This window comes from Polypterus senegalus, chromosome 7, assembly GCF_016835505.1.
Source record: "Polypterus senegalus isolate Bchr_013 chromosome 7, ASM1683550v1, whole genome shotgun sequence".
Classification (NCBI taxonomy): Eukaryota; Metazoa; Chordata; class Cladistia; order Polypteriformes; family Polypteridae; genus Polypterus; species Polypterus senegalus.
Window position 1 is genome coordinate 83523876 of NC_053160.1, and position 23453 is coordinate 83547328.

General features: G+C 35.1%; 1 protein-coding gene across 4 annotated transcripts in view; it reads right to left on the reverse strand.

Annotated features, from left to right (window-relative positions):
- Nucleotides 1-23453, reverse strand: part of sema6a (sema domain, transmembrane domain (TM), and cytoplasmic domain, (semaphorin) 6A) — a 152010-nt gene that overhangs the window by 88433 nt on the left and 40124 nt on the right. For all 4 annotated transcript variants that reach the window (XM_039758967.1, XM_039758965.1, XM_039758966.1 and 1 more), the window contains one exon: nucleotides 2341-2484. In XM_039758967.1, the coding sequence (XP_039614901.1) occupies nucleotides 2341-2440 (100 nt within the window). In that variant the 5' untranslated portion in view covers nucleotides 2441-2484. The remainder of the gene's footprint in view (nucleotides 1-2340; nucleotides 2485-23453) is intronic.

The following is a 23453-nucleotide window of genomic DNA, read 5'->3' on the forward strand; positions in this document are numbered from 1 at the left end:
CTTAACAGCAGCATTTCCCATGCACATAAATATTACCCACAAATTGACATAGTCTTTTCACTGTTCGTCATTAAGACAGGCTGTAAAAGTTGACAGATGATTTTAGATGTTAGGTGCTTTCTGTTCAGTTCAAAATGGGTCATATGACTCCTCTACTAACCTCTGGAGTTCTAGAACTACAAAGTAATTCCAAGTAAATATTAATTATGCATAAATTTGGGAGACGTTGTTAATGTTCTGAAAAGGAGGCTTTCGACTATTTCAAGGCATCACTTATCACATTCGATGAGCATGAATCTGTGGAATTCTTCTTTTATGTGCCAATGAACTGTCTTGAGCTTTCAAATTTTGAGCCATACTAAACATTTCAAGGCAATGTGAAAGTGTCTTATAACTTTTAGACAATGTGATGCAATTGACAAATGAATGAAATCAATGAAAGAATGGATTTTCTACTTTTAAAAGCTCCTTTCAGATGTGCAATCTGAAAGAATATTGGCCACCTGAGGTTTAAAACAAGACTAAAATTCTTTTTAGCACAGGCTGAACTTTTTTATCACTCACATGTAGAACAGGGAACAAGTCAAGACTGAAACTTTCACCCATTACCCTTGACTTCCAAGTACTACCCTCCATCTATTAACATTTTCACATATAGTCCATTTGTCTGGCCACCAATCTTTTTTTATGTATATTTTATTTTCTGAAAAAAGAACATTACAGTGGCATACTACTTAACCAAACACACAATTATAGCATAACTGATATCACCATTTACTTCAAAATCATTACAGGGAATACAAATGAAAAATAAAAATGCAAAAAACAAGCAAGATTCAGCCACCAATCTTCTGAATCCTTACTCCACAATTCTACAGGGAGACACCGCCAATCCTAGCAAAAAGCAAGAACCAGCCCATAACCAGACACCAGGCCACTGCTGAGCATATTTAAGCACATATTTATACTTGGCCAGTTTTGAGATATCTATTATTTAATCTGCACATCTCTGGGATGTGGGAAGAAAACCAATGTACCTGGAGAACATGCACCTTCCACTCAGACACTCTATCTGAACTCAGTAACAGGTAGCTGCAAGGCAGCTTCACTAATTATTGCACCACCATGATTCTCGCTTAGGTAGACATAATCAGAAGTCATTTGTTTGACCTCAACATGATCTCAAGAAGATAACTTCTTCATTTTATGACTGTTGAACACGTAGTTTACAACTGCAAAGCTGAAAAAATTTCTCAAATGAATTTAAAAAGTGTTTTGTATGTACAGTTAATAAGTGGTAATCAGTTCAGGGAAATATGAAAAATGTATTTTACTTGACTATTAAAACAACAAATGTACCATTTTTACTATGGGTCTTTGTGGCTTAATGTTTCCTGTAAATGGATTACTTTTGTTTGAATGTACAAGTATTTATTTTCTGAACTCGCTAATTCTAATACAGGGTTGTAGAGAACTTGAAACCATCCTGACAGCACAAGGTTTCCTGCCACTTAATCCCCATAATTTAAAATGTACGGATTATTAAAATAGGTGTTTTATGGCAATGCTTTTGTTCTTTAAAACTTTAGTTGTAATTAAATATGTCAATTTGAACAGTGCCTTTGTTTTAATTAACTGTATTTTAATTTATTAGACATTAGCACACCTTTCTAACTATAGATGAATGGAGTCAATAAGTGTATATTTTTGTCCACAACTGCAAATGTTGGTGGAATTTTTCTCAGGGTTATTTTTCCACAAGATTTCTGGCACTGACAATGTCACTGAACAAGTGTTATGGAAAGAAGAGAAGAGAGTAAATTGGTTAAGCTGCTTTGTGTTTTCTATGAAATAAAATAAAATTGTGGATTTGAATATCTTGGCAAAGGAGTGTGGCAACGTGTTCCATGTTGATTGAACACGCATGTATAAGTTTCACTGGACTCACATGACAATACCACTGCTATTCCTACTACTGCTACTAGTACTATTAGAATAGCAGAAACATGTCTTTCATGGAATGTCAGTCAATTACAGCACATATTTATAACAAAACTTTCACTGATACTCAAAACACCAGTGTACCAATAGAAATGCAGGTGAGCATGAAGAAAACTCCCCAGTAGCTGTAAATGGAAGCTGAACCCTGCAGTCTGGAGCTGTTAGGCAGAAGTCCAAGCTAGATGATTACACATCAACCCAACTTCAAAAGAATAGACATTCAAAATCTCACATGTATAAATCATGGAAAAATGAGGAAGATGACCACTTATAAAATAATCACTTAAACGGTACACGCTCTGCTTGAATTGGTATATATAAAATGTTTTTTATACTTACAGTTGCCATGTGCAATACTGATCGGCTCAGTGTCTTCAGGAAAGCCAGCCCCAGCAATATGTACTAGTGTGAAATATAGCAGCAAGGCCTCAGACCTCATAGTAGCACAGCTAGTTCTTTGCGCTGTTACTTCTTAACTTTAGCCTGAAATAATTAAAATTACAAAAAATGTATTAAATGATTGTCGTGTGTTTAAAAGAATGCAGTATTTAACTAGTTAAACCAAAACAAACATGCCTTACCATGTAGTAAATTATGGCAGTATAACTTTATACTGCACACTACACAAATATTTTTTTTGATAATCTTCTTATCGAAAATTATTTTTTATATTGGACTTTGTTTCATCACACTGAATATAACAAATTCAGAAAAATGGAAAACAATTAAATTAAACATATAAACATAAAAACACATCAGATACACATCTTTACAGAAGTTACAGTACTTTTAATTCCCTTTCCAAAATCTTTATCCCCTATAAGGGAATCTCTGCAGTGCCACTGTCACTCTCTAACTGTACCTCCAATAAGGCTAAACTTTCCTAATATCCACAATATTTAGCATCATGCTGTGCAGAATGACAGTCAGTGAATCTATGCACTAAAGTATTGCACAATGTATATAAAAGGGCATTGCTATAAACACTTCTGTCAAAAAAAAAGACTCATACAAATGATAACATATATAGTATGTTTGCCACAGCTCAAGTGCTTTGGTTGCTTGTTCTGAATTGGCACAACAAAGAACTGTTTCTCTCACTGTCTTAACATTACCATTCTACAAAAATCCTAACTTGGCTAACACATTGATGTTCTCCCCTCAAATATCAAAATGTACTCTTTCTAAGCAGCTTTCAAAAATATAGGTCCAATTTTGAGCTTTTCCCTGAGATAAAAGAAAGGATGTCATCAGAAAAAGTTAAAATATTTAGTTAGGAATTATTTGCTAGCTTTGCTAAGGTAAACAGTACCACTCTGGAATTAGAGGGGCAAGTTTCAAAATCTACCCATGGAATGAAACAAAGGAAACAGCTTTATATGTTTTTATTGTATGTAGAGAATTACACTTTGTGTAAGGTAAGAAATGCACTGTGCAATTGCAAAAGAAAATACCTGTTTATAGCAATATGTTAATACAAGGTGTAGCAGTTAAGTTCCCTGAATGCACACTTAGATATTGTCTAAGAAATAATGTAACAAGTATGAAGTAACTAAGCAACAACTTGTCTATGACTTGCATCTTGTATATTGCTTAATCAAATAAGGTATAACTAGTGAATCAATGACAATATTTCTATATAACGCAGAAATATTGAGCCAAATTATTGATAAAGAAACTGGACCATCATCCATGTCATTTCAACAGCACTTTGAAGAGCCTGAGATTTTAAGACATTGCTGACATTAACAATATGCATTTAACACCCTGTACAGCACTACTGAAGTTCCAAAAATGCTTTAAATAATAATACAGATTTCCTAAGTGTACCATTGCAGACAGAGACTTTTCCACCAGTGGCCGCAGCCATTAAACTGTAATAATTGCATGACTCCCATGGGTCATCAATTTAATGACTCACACTCACTAATTTATAATTCTCCAAAGAAGGAAGAAGCAGAAAAATGGGAATCAGTTTTTTTAATGAGTTAAAGAAACACACCAATGTACACAAGTACACATATATTAAACTACCCCAAAAGTTCCCTAGTTTCTATACTGTGTCTGATGGGCAGGGTTTCAGATAGAACTGAATGGAAAGATTATGATAGTTTTGATAAGGATTTGGTAATCTCCCCATTGTGGATGACCAAAGTTGAACAAAATGTGAGGAGTCTGGGGACACAGAGGAAAATCTTTTTGATATATAGAAAGACAGAGAGGGAGAGACACAGAGAGACTGAGAGAGAGGCTGCAACAACTCAGTTCTTCAAGTCACTTCCAGTGTCATAATTGCAAAGAGTAAGTAGACTCCAGAAAAATATTGCATGTCTGCCCAACAAACACATATCCATGCTTACACCATGACAATTCTGAACTATATTCCAACTAATATGCACGTCTTTGAAATGGGGAAGGAAAAGTGAAAGTACTCAGAAGAAAACATATGAAGACATGAAACAACAGATGCATAAACAGGCACACAAAAAGACAGGTTGAGGAGCCCCAGCCAATATATTATTATAAAACATTATAAGAATGTTACTTTACTTATTGCAAAATGGACACTAAGGTATATACTACACATTAAAAAGGAAACTAATGTCTGCCCATATATCATCCGCTATCAATTAACCGAAGTTCTTAGCGATGGTGGACTATTCTGATCCAAATGTAATACTAATCACTCCTTTTTCTGTATGGTTCTAAGTAATTTATCTCAGTGAAAGCAGAAAAAACGTCCCAAATGTCCACACAACAACATGGCCACTGAGAAAATCAGGGGAGTAAAGTGGTTTCTCTTGAAACTAAGTTTCAGTTGTACTTTACGTTTGTGTACTAAAGTTAAACCGCACTGTATGAGTTGGAAGGCCTGCACAAAAATGAGCTGCTAGGCCCTTCACATTGCACAAAATATGAAAGGCAATGACCTAGATGGAACTCCCTGTGTGCAGATTATAGTGATAGTGACATGTAATCAATAGAGTAGTATGACATTCCCAGTCTAGGAGGTTTCCATCTGAACAACGGTTAAAAGAGAGCATTGTCAAATTCACCCCATGATCAGGTGTTATATATCTTCCCTGTTGTATATGTAATAGCTTTAGGTCTGCACTATAATGAGCTGCTCAATGAAGGAAACAAAATGGCTTCAGTTTTAAAGCAAGGTTAAGTCCCCAGGTGTTTTCTCTGACAATATGGATGACCATCATCGTTCCCACTGTTTGTGGACATGTATAAGTAACTTTTTGTTTTTTGTTCTTATGTTTTGTTTCATTAATATATGGGATATAAACATGTATTCATACAAATTTCTTCCAAGTTCTTTCTCCTGATATGATATAGTCCATGATGCACTTATTAACCAATTCTGCAAAAATCAACTGAAACGTGGGGTATGATAGTGTTAAGCATGGCAAGAGTTTCTTCCAAGTTAGAAGAAACTTCTTTACCATTTGTGTAAACTTTTCTGTTTTAGCGTCTTGGCCAGATTCATTCTCATTTCACCTGAGCAACATACCAATGAAGGTTTGCAATGTAGGATGCTGGGGTGCTGCCCCCCCGAAATATTTTAAAAACTCTACTTAAATTAATTAGGTAATGCGAAATAACCGTGAAATAAATTTGTTTATTTACACAACATGCCTGATGTCAGTGCATGTCAACATCCATTAAAATTGTTTCCAACTTGCATTTGTTTAATTCCTTTGTGAATACCTATATTTCCAGAGTGGAGGACGGCAGTCAAATGAGAATGTATGTAAGTCATTGATCTTTCGGCAAGCAGGTCACCTAAGGCAACCCTTTAACTGGTTACTTTCAGATTTTTCCAAGGACACAGCTCTGTGTGCCCCAAACACTCACACATTTATTGGGAGCTAATTAGTATTGTTTTAGGTTTTTTTAATCTAATGTGATCAGACAATCGTCTACAAACTACTTCATGTTCATATCCATGGATTACAGTTCACACTCGTCATTAATGTAACTAGCTTCAAGTGGAACTTCAGAAGTCAAAGAAAATTTGATTGTTTCTTTAATGAAACACTCCTTCACAGGTCGTTCACTTGAAGAAAAAAAGAAGATAAGGAGGTTGGACCCGACCGACCTGACTTAAAAATTCAGCAGCAGGCAAGTGATCAAGGACTAGCTTACACAAAGAGTTTTTCTAGCTCTTGTTATGACAAACAGAGTTGGCTAACTAGATGTGGTGTAAGTAATGCCTTTTTTCACTTTCCCTGTTTGTTGCTTTGAAGTGTCGATACTGAAGCATTGTGGAAAATGACCAGGGTACAAGACGTAAAACATCTTTCTGAAAAATTGCAAGCGGCATTAAAGAAGCCACAGTCATCTAGACCAGTATTTTTCAATGCACAATGGTCCACCATGAGAGTTAGATGCCAGCATGTTGTCACTAAGTGCCGTGTCTGTGAATGCTGATCTCAGAGCTCCTTTTTTTACTGGCTTCTCTAGTAGTCCTACCCCTTCGGACAGTTGGTCACATGTATGAGATATAATGAGGTTGTCATTAGCAAAATAGTGGTGTGCCTTGGAATGTTTTTTGTTTACAAAAAGTGTGCCACCAAAGAAGAACGTTTGGGAAACACTGATCTAGACAATTGCATGAGGCTACATTTTTTGGCAAGCTTAGTGAAATGACTCAGTTTAATCAGAAACTTACTGAGAAATATTCAGGCCTGAAGGAAAGGTGGGCAAATTTTTTTATGTTCAAGAAATATAGGTATCCTGATCATATGGGCAGAATAAGATTTAGGTTGTACTTGTCCTATGGATGTAGTACAAGACAGGGTGAGGGGTAAATTATGTTTTAAGATGTGGGGGTCTGTGGATCTTGCAAAGTGAACCTGTGCACAGATGAGGTAATCCTGGCAAACCTGCATAGGACTGGGGAGACTGGCAGCAAGTGTAGAATAAAATAAGGCTGGGAAAGACTCTGTGGGTGTGCTAAATGATAAACTGTGATGAAAGACTTGAGAAAAATCAGAGAACAAGTGATTGTACGATGTGGATTTATGGAATACAGTGGAAGTGGCCAAGGACTGAGCACTCTATTAGCACAGGCAGAATAAGAATTGGATTGGACTTATGCTATGGATGTGTTATAGGAGGGATGGAAGTCCAGATTATTGGAAGATTATGGAGATGGGGGTGTGGGTTTCAGTAGCATGGAGAACTGGGCAGGTTGGCAGAGGACTGCGAAATTTAAAGACATGTGTGGTATATAATTTGGGTGGCTGGTGCACCAGTTAATTTCCACCTCTACAGGGCAAGTTATGGGAAGAATAAGGGGACTTTGGATGTCATGGACTGAAGTTCTGGAGCACAGTAAAAACAGGAAAGCTGTCATCAGATTGGGCAGCATGTTGGAGAGGGTATAATACATTTTAGCCTGCATTTGTCCTATAGGTTAACAGCCTAACAGATCATTCATCCAGGCAGAATATTATCTTATTATCTCCTTAAAGCTCTTTTCCTAGCATTGCAGAGTTTGAATTACATTATACTTTAAAAAAATCTTTTACTTATACCTGCGGGTTTAACAGAAAATCCTTTCTATTAAAAAACAAAGCCCCAAATCAGACAAAAATCTAAAGGAGTGTAAACAACTGTCTGACACAACATTTTCTAACCCATTTACTCAACTATATGGTAAAGGGTGGCTGAATCTATTCGGACAGTACTGGACACAAGGCAGGAAACAGACCTGAATAGGGTACCAGTCTATCACAGATCCCAAGTACGCACAAACTTACACTCACACTGTGTCAACAATAGAAAAATCAGAGTATTGTTTAACTTTGCAGCTTTCCTTTTGGATAACATATTATGTCATAGAGTTAATGACAGTATCAGCACTGTGAATAAAAATGTTGAATTTAGTGTTTCTGTTGACTTATTTCCTCATTTGATCTGCACTCTAATACTCCCTTGACTAAAATTATTTTTAATGTGCTTTTATAATGACACTAAATGAGTCACAGAAGCAAGTATGATTAAATTATATGTCTGGGTTTAATAATAAGTATTTATTAATAACAAAATTTAATTTGTTTAGTTTAATTTGTCCTCTTAATTAGAAACCAAATATAATTTATCAAGCACACCACATTTATCACTTCCTCATATGCACATAAATGTGCTCCATGTCCATCTATATTTCAAGGTTTGAGCTCACTACATTTCCATATTTACAATATCACACCTGCATTTTTGGAGTTTTTTCAAAACTATTAAAGGAAATCACTGGGAAAATAATTGTGTGAATATTTACACAAAATATTAAGTGTTCAATTCTTTAAAAAATATAACTTAATAAAGGGAAAATGGTCTCTAAACACTCAGCCTTTTAAAAAAAAAAAACTCCTAATGGCAAAGATTTGCAAGGTGTTACATGGTTCACAAAAGCTTTTGTGCTAAAACGAAATTGTAAGCCTAGTGTTTGGGGGCCCCTGGAGTTTATATCGGAAAGACTGTTTTTCACGGATGTTTTCATTATCCCAATCAAACTGCCAAGGTTTTTTGAGGCATTTGCCAAAGGCTAGATTAATCCACATTACAAAAGTCTTTTCTCATGTGACTTAAAATGCAATCAGCTAAAAAATGCAGAAGTCAGTTGATTCCTTAACTCTTTTTCATACTGTACATGGCATTGGGAAATTAGTTATTTTTCCTATCTGTACGATATTTTATAAAGTTTGACTGATTAAGATCTATGTCTTTTAAATAGGACACAATGCAAGAAAATCAGGTTCTTGGTCCTTTGCAGATACGCTTGCCACTCACAATCTATTCAAATAAATGTCTGTCTGCTGCTCTGTGTGCAACATCTGCTTTTCACTGAAACTGGACTGTTTGTTTAAACACATACAATATCCTTCTGTAACCCCTGCATTGAAGAGTCACCTCAGTAAAAATACTTAAACTTCCAAAGATGTATAGATGTCTTAAGTTTTTATTATATGCTAAGCTTAGAGCATTCAGCCATTCAAGTGCTATAAATGCATTTTTATGAACTTCTTTTCAATAATGACTTGTCTAGAAATCCCTTACTCTTACTTTCAACCCTTAAGTGAACATCAACGTTTCTCATTCCATTCAAAAGATACAAAAGATTGCTTTGCATTTTCGGAGTACAGTACTTGCTATGATGAGTTATATTTGCTTTCTTTCTGCATATTCTAATATTTTCTGCAATGTTTTTTCATTACTTCACTACATTGTCTTATTCTTGTTGCACTGTTTTATGAATGAGCTCAGTCTGAGAGATCTCTTCATCAACACACTTTATCCAGTACAGGGATTCAAAGAGCCAAAGCTTTTTACAGCAGCATCATACTCAGCATACTTAACTCTGGACAGAACTCCAAACCAATGCAAGACACATTCATGAATGAAGCTTCACTAGCTCATGGCAGACCAAAAACGTGACCAAATAATCTCCTTTCGAACTAATTATTGAGCCACCTTTTTATATTCAGCAGCAAATGAAGCAAGAGCTTATCCTGACCCGATGGCCACCGATCACTGGGCATGCTAGTTATTCAAACCATGCTAGTTTAAAGTCACACTTCTTTAAGATGTGTGGAAAACCTGAAAGTCTGGTGAGAAAACCAACTCTAAAACAAGAAGAGCTGTGCAAACTCCCAACATAAACCATGCTAGGAACTTAACTCCTTGGAACTGTGAGGCACTAGTTCTAACCTAGGTTTACTTTAGTTTTCTCTTGATACTGTGGTTTTTATTCCTAAACCTAAAATATCTGGATAGTCAGCTTTTCTAGCAATGTTTCAATGATAAAAATTTTATTAGAATGTTTGAATCTATTACCCATGTTTGATAAAACTGGATGAAATAAAATGTAAAAGAAAATTATCTGAAACATTTGCCTGACGTAACCAAAAAAACAAACATAAGAATGACTGTTTACATATTCCTGTAACTATAGTACTGAAAGGCTAAGTAACTTATTCAGGGTCACAGAGTGAGTCAATGATGGGGATTAAAGTAAAAGTCTTGTGGTTAACGCCACAGCCACCAGCAGCAATTTATGTGACATACTGCATCAATATATGGAATATACAAACTTGTTCAGGTATGGTAGCAATATGTTAAAAGATGTATTGACACTTTCATCTAATTAAATTAAAAATTAATTTAAAAAAAATGTAAACCTGGATGAAGCATAACTCTTTAAAATTAAATGGCAACAAAACTGAACACCTGCAAATTGGCACTAAAGCACAAACTAAGAAAATTAACTCCTTCTCAGTAACTCTTGATGGTGATCTTATTAGACCTTCTTTTTATACAAGGAATCTTGGTGTCATTTTTGATGATTGCCTTTCTTACTCCTTGCACATAAACCCCATTAAGAAACTTTCTTACTTCCATCTCCATAACATATGCTGTGTTGTTTTTTCTAATGCTGAGAAACTTGTCCATATTTTAATGACATTCCGAATCGATTAGCGTAACTCCCTACTGACAGGTACCCCTTCAAATCTTATATCACAACTCCAGTTAATTCAAACCTCTGCTACAAGCCGAACCAGCAACAGTGAGCACATAAAATCCATCCTGCTTTGCCTTCACTGGCTTCCTGTGTCTTACAGGATTGAATATAAAAGTCTATTAATAACCTAAAATACTTTAAATGGCCTCACACCAGACTACATCAGTGACCTTCTCGCTATGCTCCTGTTCGTTCTCAAAAGCCCTCTGATTTTGGCAATCTTGTTGTGTCTCACACTAACCTGCACTTCATGGGTGACATGGCCTTTAGCAGTATAGCACCCAGACTTTGGAATGACCTTGCAAAATTAATTAGATCAGCTGACCATTCATTCTTTGACAAAAAACAACCTAAAACTCATCTCTTCAGGAAGGCTTTTAACTTAACCTTACACTCTGCTCCTTCTTTCTGTTAACCTATCTGTCCAGATGCTCAGGATAATTTGTGCATGCATTATATCATACATTATGTGATTTGTTCAGGCAATTTTTTTAGTATTGAATTTAGCATTATAATCTAGTTTATTCTTTCTTTTACTCTGCCAACGGAAACTGTGGTACTCCAGAGTATACAGAAGAAGAAGAAAACTGATTTAAATGAGTTGGGCTTTTGATAGAATGCTTGGAAAAATAATATTACTTACAAATGTTTAATGAATCTGTTCGCTGAGCCTATCAATGACAGATTTTATGTACGTATATTGCTTTTGTTCATGTCATAAATGAGAAGTCAAGCAAAATGACACCAGAAACACTAGGCATTGAATGTTTAAGTTACATTTTGGTAAATGTTTAAATATAAAAATATTAAGTTGATCTGGGCACATCAGGTAGAAAAACAGACATATTTAACTTTTTAGGCTCATTTTAAGCTTCAAACTTTAGTAGTCTATTCAAATAGGGACCTATAGCCTCCAATGAGCCATTGCTCAAGGACCCATCCCTCTTCATTTCATGTCCTCATATGTAGTACTAGGGGGTTGTACCGTGTTAGCCATTATGAATGTAGAGAAAAGCCAAGCAAAATGACACTTTTTATTGGCTAACTAAAAGATTACAATATGCAAGCTTCCGAGGCAATTCAGGCCCTTTACATCTTGCCTGAATAAGGGGCCTGAGTTGTAGACATTAACAAAAGACAGATGACTTTTTATTTTACTTTTGGCATCTTTCTTAGTTATTAGTACCTTGTTTTGACATTAAAAATTTGTAAAGAAATACATAGTTCACATTGTTTTGACATTGATACTGATATCAAACCAATAAGCCCTAACTTGCACATAAACTGTCAGACAGATCAAGAAATCTTGGGCAGTTAAATCTCTTATAGGATTGCTGCATGCACGAAGACAAAATCTGAAAATAAAAAGCCCTTCTGCTGTGAGACTGATGTTCATTGTTTCCTCTGAGTTCAAAGTAAACTGATAAGTACATATTCACAGAAGGATTTATGACAGAGACTAATATTTATAAACAAGATGCAGTTATTTAGTTATACAAGTAAGATACCTTTGACCCATCCCTTTCTGAACATGTTTTATGTGATAGAGGCCCATTGTGAGTCAGGTCCAGTCAAATGTAGTAGCCAAATAAGCCCACCACATTGCACCCTCATGAACACTCACTCATTGCATTAAGGTTTAGAGATGGCAATCAATCTGATGCTCATGTTTTTGGACTTTTGAAAGGAAATCCATGTTGTGAAGCAGACAACACATACAGAAGTGTTGTAGCTAGGAAATGAACTGGGGTACAGCCTCTGCAAGACAGCAATGATACCTGCTGTACCACCCAGTTACTGCAGCAGTGATGCTCCATCTAAATACTGTACATCTTAGAAATATGATGATGCAGTTTACAAAAGTAATGGATCCAATAGGACTCTCTTCAACTAAATTAAGTATATATAGATAGATATATTAGTACATATTAAGGCTGACATTATTATTTGCAAGTCAAATGATAACAGCACATTTATTTTATAATTCGTCAGCACCCTTAACAGTATACTCTGAAATGCAATGCTAACAATTGAAAGACCATGCGAACACAAAAACAAACTGAAACTGTTAAGCTCTATGTAAAAATAATGTTTAAATATTACAATGCCCAGATGCCAGGACATCCAGCAAGAACTATCAGCAATCTACATAAAAAACCTGAGAGGGATAGGCAGGGGGCTTATAAATGAAAACAAAAGAATAAGACTTGTGCACATTACACAGGAGGACAATTAGAAGACACACTTTTAATATAACTGCAGCCACTCTGACAGCTTGGTATAATGGAGACAAATTCAGCAGTGACTCAACGAGTGCAGAACCCTAGGGCAAGTTACCTTTAACAGGAAGACAGACAAACAAAGGCTCACATCACCAGTCAGACATGAGCATTTTCTCCATCAGTCTTATGATGAAGGTAAGTATATGTACAATTTCCAATTTCCAAGATTTAATCAAAATGATGTTACTTTATATCACAAATCTGGTCATCTGCCAGGCTCTCACTGCCTTCATTTCAAAGGTGAATGTTAAAATTAAATTTCAGGCAGACACTGGTGATCTAATTACAGCAAAGCATAATACATTTGTAAATACTGTGAATACTGTTTTTTTATCTAGACTAGGAATGTAATGAATGGCTAATGACTTTAAAACTACAGATAGGTTGCCTAATTTGTCCTCCAGTGCAATATGGGCTTGTCTTGCGGCTTCTGTTGATTAAATATGGACAAGCAGCATTCAGAAGGGAGACCTGAAGTAACTTACAAGTAAGGTAAGACTTCTGCAGGAAATCTAAATGCGACAGTTTATAAAGACAGACACATTTGGAATTCATACAGTATCCAACAGCAAATTGGAAATAACAAGTACCAAACAGCAGCTTCATTATATGGAGGATAATGAGCCCTTTTGAAGGAAGAACAGGCATTTGTAGGGACTACAAGGCTTAAACTCTCATTCAATCTATGTATTAATATGCAGACCTGCTGATACATTTAAAATGCTAATCATTTTGAAGTGTCATAATTAAAAACATAACAGTGTTGCTTTCTGCTGCACACCATAAGTGAATACCTGTGTAACTTGCAGCTTGATGCAATGCACAATTTACTTGTCATTCAGGTTGAGCCTCTATTGATCCACCATTTTTACAGTGGTCAAGCATTGTGCACTTTGTGGAAAATACAGGAAATTAAGTGGCTAAAAATGCTTCACACTACCTTTGAGTGCTACAAAGGCAACACTATTTTCCCCAGGTCTCTGAGTCGGCACTAAATGTAGAGCATAATGCAGACAGTATATAAATTTGATTGAATTGAAGGGAATTGAATTTTTATGGTTGCTTTCTATCTAGTAATGAGACAGACGTTTATTGCATATCCAAAACCACATTATAGCTGAGTTGTATGAAAACAGCTGTTAGAGTCAAATAAATCTAAATTAAGAATATCAGGATTAAAAAAAATCCAGAAGATGAATAGCAATACAATTTAATAAGAAGTGAAATAAATATTTTTACAAAGTACAAAATTTTGGCATGGCAACTTCAGCAGCTTTCTAGTTAAATATGCTTAAGTGGCAGATGTATTACATAAACAAAAGAAACTTTTGAGATCACAAAAAACAATATTAATAGCATTTTAGACAGCTTTACAGTAAATAAACTTTAGTGAGCCATCTGTTTTTTCAGTCTCAAAAAATTCAGTAAAACGTGGCAGAACACATATGTTGCAAAGTCATCCTTCTTCCAACATACTCAGAGGTAACCTTAGAGCAATGTTTGTGCAATCGATTCTTTTGGTACGTGAAGATATGCAGCAATTTCATGACACTCCCATTTAATAGATCACATCTGGTCTTCATTAAATCACAGACTTTATATACAGTATAATCTTTAACCATTTTTATTAAAGCAGTCATAATATGATGGATGGCAGATGAGATGAAAAATAGACTCAATCCCATGAAATAAACTGTGTGATTCCTTTACCACAAGTTAAAAGCTAATAACTAAAATCAGCAATGCAACTTATGATTCTAAAAGAAGTCTAAAATTTTTCTGTGATTTTAAATATAGTGATTTTCTATAATAATTATTAAAACAAAAGAAACATAAGCTTGCTAAAGATTAACAAATTGTGCTCATATAATTTACAGGCTTAATAGGTTATCATTGTCACATGTATAGAGTACAGTGAAATTCTCCCTTGTGTATGCTAATCAACATAAAACACATCGCCACTCTTGCTTCTTAAAATGAATCACTACATTTGTAGAGTAAGAAGTTAAGGGTGTTTTAAGAGCTTGTAACAGGGAACAGACATGAAGAATAGGAATAATGCCTTAGATACTTTAATACAAATCCCAGTGTCACCCCAAAGTGTTTTTTGAGAGATTGCGCATTAAAGAAATTACGTTAGTTTGCCTTTTTTTAGGGGGAAGCAACAGTCACACCCATTCATGTTGTAAACAATTAGACAAATAGGTGAAATTCAAAAGACAACTATAGCCATGCTCATTAATGTGCTCTGGAATGGGTTAGCATACCATTCAAGGGTGGTTACTGCCTTGCAAATAATTATGCCACTCTGTTACTCCCTGCTTTTCTGCAATAAAAAGAAAATGGATGCACAAATTGACTTTGATAGAAGCCTGTATCTTATATCTGGAAATAATGCAGGAAATGTCCTCCTTGAAAACGAATAAATTACAAGCATAAATGGTACATTACATTGTGGTTAAGATTTCCTGACACATCAACTTGTTGGTTCAGATGCCACAGTCTGTTCAGGTGGTGTATCTGTTATTTTCACTTAAATTACAAAAAAGAGGCTGTTTAAGGCCCAGACAAATAACTGTACTACATTATGTTTGTCAGCCACAGAGCCCAACTTTTAATATGTTTTGAACATTATGAGTTCATGTACCATACTTCACTGTAAATTTATTTATTTGGTTGATGCCTTCATTCAGGGCAACTTTGCAACATTTACGATACAATTAGTTACATTTAGCTTAGGCCTTTTTCCAAAGCAACGCATATATTTATGATACAATTGGTTACCTTTCTTTTGATTTTCCATTTGGTGCACAGGCAGGGCAAGTGATTTGCTTATGGTCATACAGTGTCAGTAACAGGACTTGAACCCACAATCTCAGAGTATAACGTCCAAACACTGCCTGCCTACAAGATGCATGTCTAAAAGGTAATAAACAAGAAAAAGGTTTTCCAGAAATACTAAATATTGCAACCTAGCGTAATAGAAAAGACAAAAATAAATTCTGCTACGTCACATTTTCTGAGTAGCACTTGTTTCAAAGCCTGATTGCTGTAGAAACGTCAGAACAAGCAAGGATAAAAAAATTTAAAAATCACAAATTTCTATCTCATTGAAGACAGAGGTTAATGATCAGAAACAAGGCAAAATCAAAAACTATAAAAAAATAAGAACTATGCTAATGTTCTGACTAGTGCCCTTTTTAGTGACATCAACCTCAATTAGTTTTTCATCTGACAAGAGATCAAGAGGCACAAGATTTTCCGGTAAAAGAAAGGAAAACAAAAGTTCCAGTCTTTTAGCAATTTTACGTCTTAGTCTATTACTGGTTTTCCTAATAATACCTTTTTCTGCTCTTGATATTCCTTAGACGTTTGCCACAAACACGCAGTCTACCCCTGAAATAAAATAAAGATGGCACAGCATATCATCCTTTCTGTCTGCTTCTATACACAACTATTCCCTTATGCGCATAATAACGATGCCAAGCAATAAATGGTCATAGGACAAATTAACATTGAATGCAAACAGAAACAAAACTAGGAAAACAGAACTAACAAAATACAAAAAATAAACAGGAAAAGAAAATGACAACCATGTGAAAATATGTTCAAAAATTCCCAGACGCTGATACAGAAAACGTTTCCACGATCTTGCATGTGAAAACGTTTCTACAATTTTGTTATGTATGGGAAAACACTTTTTTTCTGCACCATGACTTGGTTTAATTTTTTAACATTAAAGTATTTCTTCATTGACTTTTCTTATACTCACAACACATTACCACTTAATAACACAACGAAGGCTACATTTAAAGTGCACCACTCTATATGCTAACATAATATTCTCAAAAGTTTATAATCCAGGCAACATTAGGACCCATTCATGCACATACCCACACTTAGGTTAACTGGGGTTGTGAAATATACCAGTACTGGAAAAGTACCAAATAACACTAATTTTAAAACAGTATGGTTCCAGGCATTTTGGGATTTTTGGTACTGGAAGTAAACATTAGCTTTCCTCCCAATCCGCCCCCCTCACCTGCTCGTCCCTCTACACTCTCTAGTGTAGTTGCTGATTAAGTAGACTTTACAAACAAAACTATTGGCTTTGAAATGATCGTACCTTCATGGGAAACCACAGTTCCTCCACAAATTGGTTCAATGCAATAGGAACCTAATGTGGGATATTATTGTTTTGATGCAATAGGCAGATCATAATGCATCTGCCCCAGACCCATCCTGCAACAGGACTATCAAGGGGGAAGCGATGCATACTGCAGTGTGGTGTGTGCACACCAGGGAAGCTCACAATTGTGTGCTGCACCAGGGAGGTTGGAATTAGAAAAGGGTTTTTAGAATTATGTGTTATTTGCTTCAAAGCTGTTTTGGTAACATTAGTGTGGTCCAAAAGCTGGTATAGATACCAGAGTCAAAATTTTAGTATCAATTAAACACTATATTGTTTACACAGAGTGAATTTGGAATTGGCAAATGACATGGCAAGCATGTCTTTGGGCATCTGGGAACAAACACATGCAGATATGTGCAGTATGTATAAATTCCACACAGACAAATATTCAAACACAAGACCCGTGAGGCAGCAATGCTAACTACTGGCTAAAAATGTTTCTTCATATCTTTGAATATTATATGAAGAATGCAAACTGACATCCAAGATATTGACCAACCACTTCAATGCTATAAAATCACTGATATGACTTGATTAAAAAATTACTAATTTTGCCAGATTCATATGCTATATTTAATGATGGGAAAATGAACTTGTGTAATATCATGACAAAATCCCCAGTCTAGAGTTTTACTATTACATTATCTTTGTGTTGTCTTATATAAATATACACAAGTCCAGCTGCACAAAGGAATCTTACCTGACCTTACAAAGGTTTACAACAGCTGATCAGAAAAGTAAAATATTTTTTTTAAATGTTGAGTTAGCTGACATTTCCACCAATTAATTACATAGCATCAAAATGCCTGACTCTACAATTTTTAAAGGCTGCCTTAGGGAGCAAGGAAAAAACTCATCCTTCACTTGTGTAATTAAGAACCAAGTTCTAAAACAGATGATTGCAGTCTGAATTAAATGAACAAAAAAGTTTAGGAATTAAAAATGTCAATGTAGGTTGCTTCCAACATTTAAATACACAAAGAGTGTATTATGTTAACTAATAGAAGGCCACAGACAAAAACACATACAAACACTCTCCGTGAAATAAATGCTTAAGCGAATCAGCATGAAAAGTTGATCCTGGAAGTGAAATATTTTCAGACTTTGATCAAACTAGCACAATTATATGATTGTGTTTATAATTAGCAGTTCTGAGGAAATTTAGGGGAATATGTAGATATATTTTGTAATCTATATAAGCTATGAAAGACTGAGATAAAGGGATTACTGTGAATACATTAATTTACCATATCTGTCTAAATATTAAAACAACTGGTAAAAAATGTCCACATGTCTCAGATATTAAATAATTTACTGTAAAAAAGTATGTTGAATGCATATCAATTATTCTGATATTCCTGTCTATTGACTAATATTTCAGCTTCCTATATGTACATCTGCTATTTCTAAATATAGGGAGATATATTACTTATACCAATCATTTTTTGCTTATTTAATTAAGTCTCCAAGTGTAATGCACTAACATGAATTTGTACACCACTTATTGGCCCCACTGGACAGTCAACGATAAGTCTATGCACGTCTCGTCTGCTGATTTCACAACTACGTCTTAGGCAGTCTCTAGGGCCAACCACATCCTGACATGATTGTAGTATCAGATTGACTCATAACAAAAAGAAATCTGTCTGCCCTGGCTGCTAGCATTATGTAAAAGACTTATAAGTGTACAGTTCACCACTATGTGAAACTGAGCAAGTCCTACTAACCCTATTTCATTCAGGAGTAAACATATGAATCTCTCTGCAAAGTATATCTGTGTGAGGTTTCCCCAGGTGCTCTTTAAAATGTTATGTTTAAATTGTCTTGTAATGTGAATTTTTGTACATCCTGTAGTGGATCTGTGTCCCCTCTAAGGCAGGTTCCTTGTCTGTGCCTGTATGTATCCTCAAAAATAGATCATATGACCTTTGAAAATATATAGATGGCTTTGGGAATATGTTTATTATTAACTTCTTTCTTCAAAATAAAGACCAAAAATAGTAAAAAGCTTTTATCAAATTATTTCCTTTATGCTATGAAGATAAAGATAATATTAAATTATTTCAAATAGAGCATTACAGTTTACTTGCAACGGACGATAATATCTCATTTTAAGTTATACAATTGAAGCTAAATTAATACTAATGTGTTACATGTTGTGTACTGTTCTTTATTTTTCTTATAAATGCACAGGACCATCATTTTTAATGTCAAGCAGGTTAAACCAATTTGTATAAATGGAAAAATCAAAAAAATAACACAAGCCAAGGAAGGAAAACTCTGAAAACTGAATGCTAAAAAGACGAATCAGTATAGTCGAGTGCTTGAAATCATCTATTTTCTCTAGGTATAAACATAACAGTAAAAGGACCCAGAGACACATTACTGCCAATTGACAATATAAATACTGTAGTACAACTCAGCATTTCACACTCCTGTTCCTTCAAGAATGACTACCGAGTTCATAGACTTCGGATTAACTGTCATTCTGTGCAACTGAATTTTTGACTTCCTAACTGGCAGGCCACAGTATGTACAGATTGGCAATGCCACTTTCTCCACAATGATATTCAAACAAGAACCCCCAAAAAGCGCATGCTTGTTCACTTTTTGTACTCCTTGTGCATCCAATGAGTTTGAAGTCAGACACATCTCTAAATTTGCTGATGACACTAGTTTCACACCTGATCACCACTAATGATAAGATGGCTTATAAGATGGCATTTCCCTTTCAACATAGACATACCAGGACAACAACCCATCCCTTAATGTCAGTAAAACTATGGTGCAAGTGATTGACTTCAGGAACCAGAAAGTAGATCAAAATTCAATCTAAATCAGAAGGGATGCTATAGAGAAGTTCAGCAGCTTAGCATTTTTTGGAGTAATGATCAATAATAACCCATAGTGGACACAATACTTCTTGGCTATCATCAGGAAGGCTCAACAACTCATTTACTTGCTCTGATGTCTGTATATGGTTTCCAAGTCTTTATGTATGCTCATCAATTTTTAAAGGGGACAAAGGACTTTGGTGAAGCTGGCACAAAATATTAATGGAACACAGCTTCCATCTGTTCAGGATACATACACTAACATTCAAATGTTTGGAATCACCCAGCAGAAATGGTCATGTTTCTGAGATATATTTGCTTGAAATGACTCATTTATAAGTTGCTACTCACATATAAACTGCAAAGCCCCATTTTTAGCAACAGATTATCCAGAGTCTACTAATAATAATTTCACATATGAAAATGGGGCAGAACAGGCAACTGTGTAAATGTATACGGCAGTAGTTTTATTTTCCACAACCTTCCCCTAAATCAAGTGGGTTTTCATAATCTATGGATTCATAATCTCAGAATTTTATTTATAGACAGACACGTATGTGTTCATCCAGTACCAGAAGTATATGAAAATTTCAGGCACATGTATTATATTTTATAAATATGCATTGATGTTAAATAAGTTTTTCTGTTTTTAGAGTTGAATTACCTTAATTGCAGTGGTGGGCTGGTGCCCTGCCCAGGGTTTGTTTCCTGCCTTGCACCCCGTGTTGGCTGGGATTGGCTCCAGCAGACCCCCGTGACCCTGTAGTTAGGATATAGCGGGTTGGATTATGGATGGATGGATTACCTTAATTGTTCCTTTTATACAGAGCATAAAAATGGAATTGTAAGTCACTTTAATATTTATACAGGAAACTATTTATCAACCCATGAGATTTATTATAAAAGTAATACAAAAGGAATTTTAAAGTTATGTGTAGGTAGTATAAGCCATATCATAGACATACAAAACAAATGCTGTCCTGGAAGAAGCAAGATTTTAAAACTAAATATACAGCATTTTATTCTACTCATGGCAGAAGCAATACAAACACTTGATTTACTGATAAAGCAATAGGAAATATACTTGTTGTAACTCATCTTTAGTTTCCTAGCTGAGCAACATTTCAGTAAGTTATTCAATTCTGTATCAGTACATAAACAATAAAGATATAAATACAATCTGATTTTTATTTACATTCAGTTTTCAAACAAATGTTGATAGATGGCTAGGACAAGCTGTGGCATGAGCAATCTACTTTACATGAGATGAGAAACAAAGGTGCTGAGCTTTTAATGAGTTTCTGAGCACAAACAAGAAAAAGGGTTTTCAAAATGTTTATTTGTATATGAAATGTTTTGGATTATAAATCCAATAAAATCTACTTGTCAAAGGTCAAGTTTGGCAATCACCCTGTCATGTCCAAAGAGGAAAATTTCATTAAAAAAACTAAACAAAAATAAACCTAAAATACATAGTAGATGGCACTATGCTGTATATGGGATGTCACTCAGGTATCTATCCAGAATCGAAAAAGTTAAAAAATAAAAAATTATCAGTGTGACTGTTTACAGAACACAAAAACAATTAAACAGCTAAGAGACACTGCTGACCTGCAGTCTGCACTTGAACACTATGCCTTACTAGAATCACGTGCCTTATGTGCTGTGCAACTTACTAAAATAGAAATGCCTCAGAAGACCAATCAACTTTGCTTGCAATGTTTCTCACAAGGGACGCACAGGCCCTTTGCAGGTATGATACTACTAGATCTCCTTAAAGAATAAACAATCAAAACCAACAGTCTGTACTATCTGTTATGAGATATGCATTATTAGATAAGCCCTCACCTCTTTACATTATTTGTACCAATGTACTTAATTTTAATTAAAGATTAAGCATTTTTTCCGATTTGTCCACACTGTCTTGGTCATAACATCTTAATTACCTCTTTCAATATATTCTGTGTCATGATACATGCCGTTCTATGCATTAACTTCCACCAATACTACAGGTGCAGGCCAATGTTTCCCAAGACAGGTGTTTTACGTCCACTGGGGTTTAAAGCCAAGGAAATATTAATTATTGAATATTATGGCTAATTAATGTATTGTTCAGTACATTATTAGTAGACTGCAGGTGATTAAGAGTCAGCTAATGGTCCATCTTGCAGCTGGTCCTCAGTTACCAACTGATGAGGATAAGTTATGTTTGTCAAGCAGAACTGACTTCCACTGACACTTCTACTTTATACAATTCAAAACCATGTCTTCTACTTCAGCCTCTTAACAGCTGCAGTTTAAACTTTCACTACTGCTTCTGTAAAGTAGAGTAAAACGTACACCGTTCATACTACACCTACACCTACTTCCACTAGGAACTATGATTTGCTGTTGACAGGACGTGACAGTCTCAGCCATTATCAGATAAAGAATGACTATACAACATTGCATGGAAGTAAGAATTTCAGTGATCCTGACTGCCATTCGTAAAGGTGTATTCACAGTGCTCAATGAAGGCCAATATTCTAATCATGATTTTATTGCAGTTGCACAGTTGAAGCTGCTAACATGCTATAAAACACTAATTTTGTTCTGGCATGTTCAAGGAGTACATATACATCCACCTGCTGAGCTAGTAACCAACAGATCTTGGGAACTGCAGTCTTAAAGGCAAATAGTTGAAGTTGTGCATTTATATTATTAGTTTTACAAACTAATTGTATATAACTTTGTTGCCAGGTCAAACTAGAGGCATTGTATCTTTGTGATTGAGCATGCAGTAAAATAAAGTCTGAAACTAAGAAGATCACTGGACAAAACAGGAAAGAATACTTGTGGAGAAATGGCACAGCGACAAGTTATAATCTATTATGTTACCTGAAGCCATAAAAACCACGCTTAAAAGGGTCAAAATCACACTTTGCATGGCAGTAAACAAAAAATGTACAGCAATTTAAATTTTCTGAAATTACTGCTTGGTGGCTGCTTCAAGTTCCTTTTGTACTCTCACCTGGAACCATTATTTCAAAGTCTACCTGCTGCAAAAATAGTATCATAAAAACACTGACATAACCTTTTTTAAACTGCAAGTATTCTTTTGGAGAAGTTTTGCTGTTCCTTTAATCTTATCATTTCAATCCTGTGTTAAATATTAGCTGCTTGGTATCAAACAAGTTTGGAATTTTAACTCCAGCAGGAGAAACACTGACTCAAAAGACACATGAGATTTATTGTCTTAATTCACCATTCACTGGAAGCACTCAATAGAAAAGCTTTAATCTGTTGAAAGCAACATTCATTTATCTTCACAAATGCTGAGCTTAAACCTGCATGGCAGTTCCTCAATATATACGATTCACAACATGATGTCACCCACATTATACAGTATGTGGCTTACCAATCTCTGGTATTAACCAAGCTATGTTTTGTGCCTAATGAAATGGCTCCAATAATGCTGCCAGCATATCAGAAAAACACAACCATGAAAATGATAAATATTTCATTGTATTTATTTATAGGATATGCTCAAGTTATTCCAAATTTGATACTGGATTAAACAGGTTCAAAAATGGATGGATGAATTATTTAATGAATGCAATTAAATTGAATAA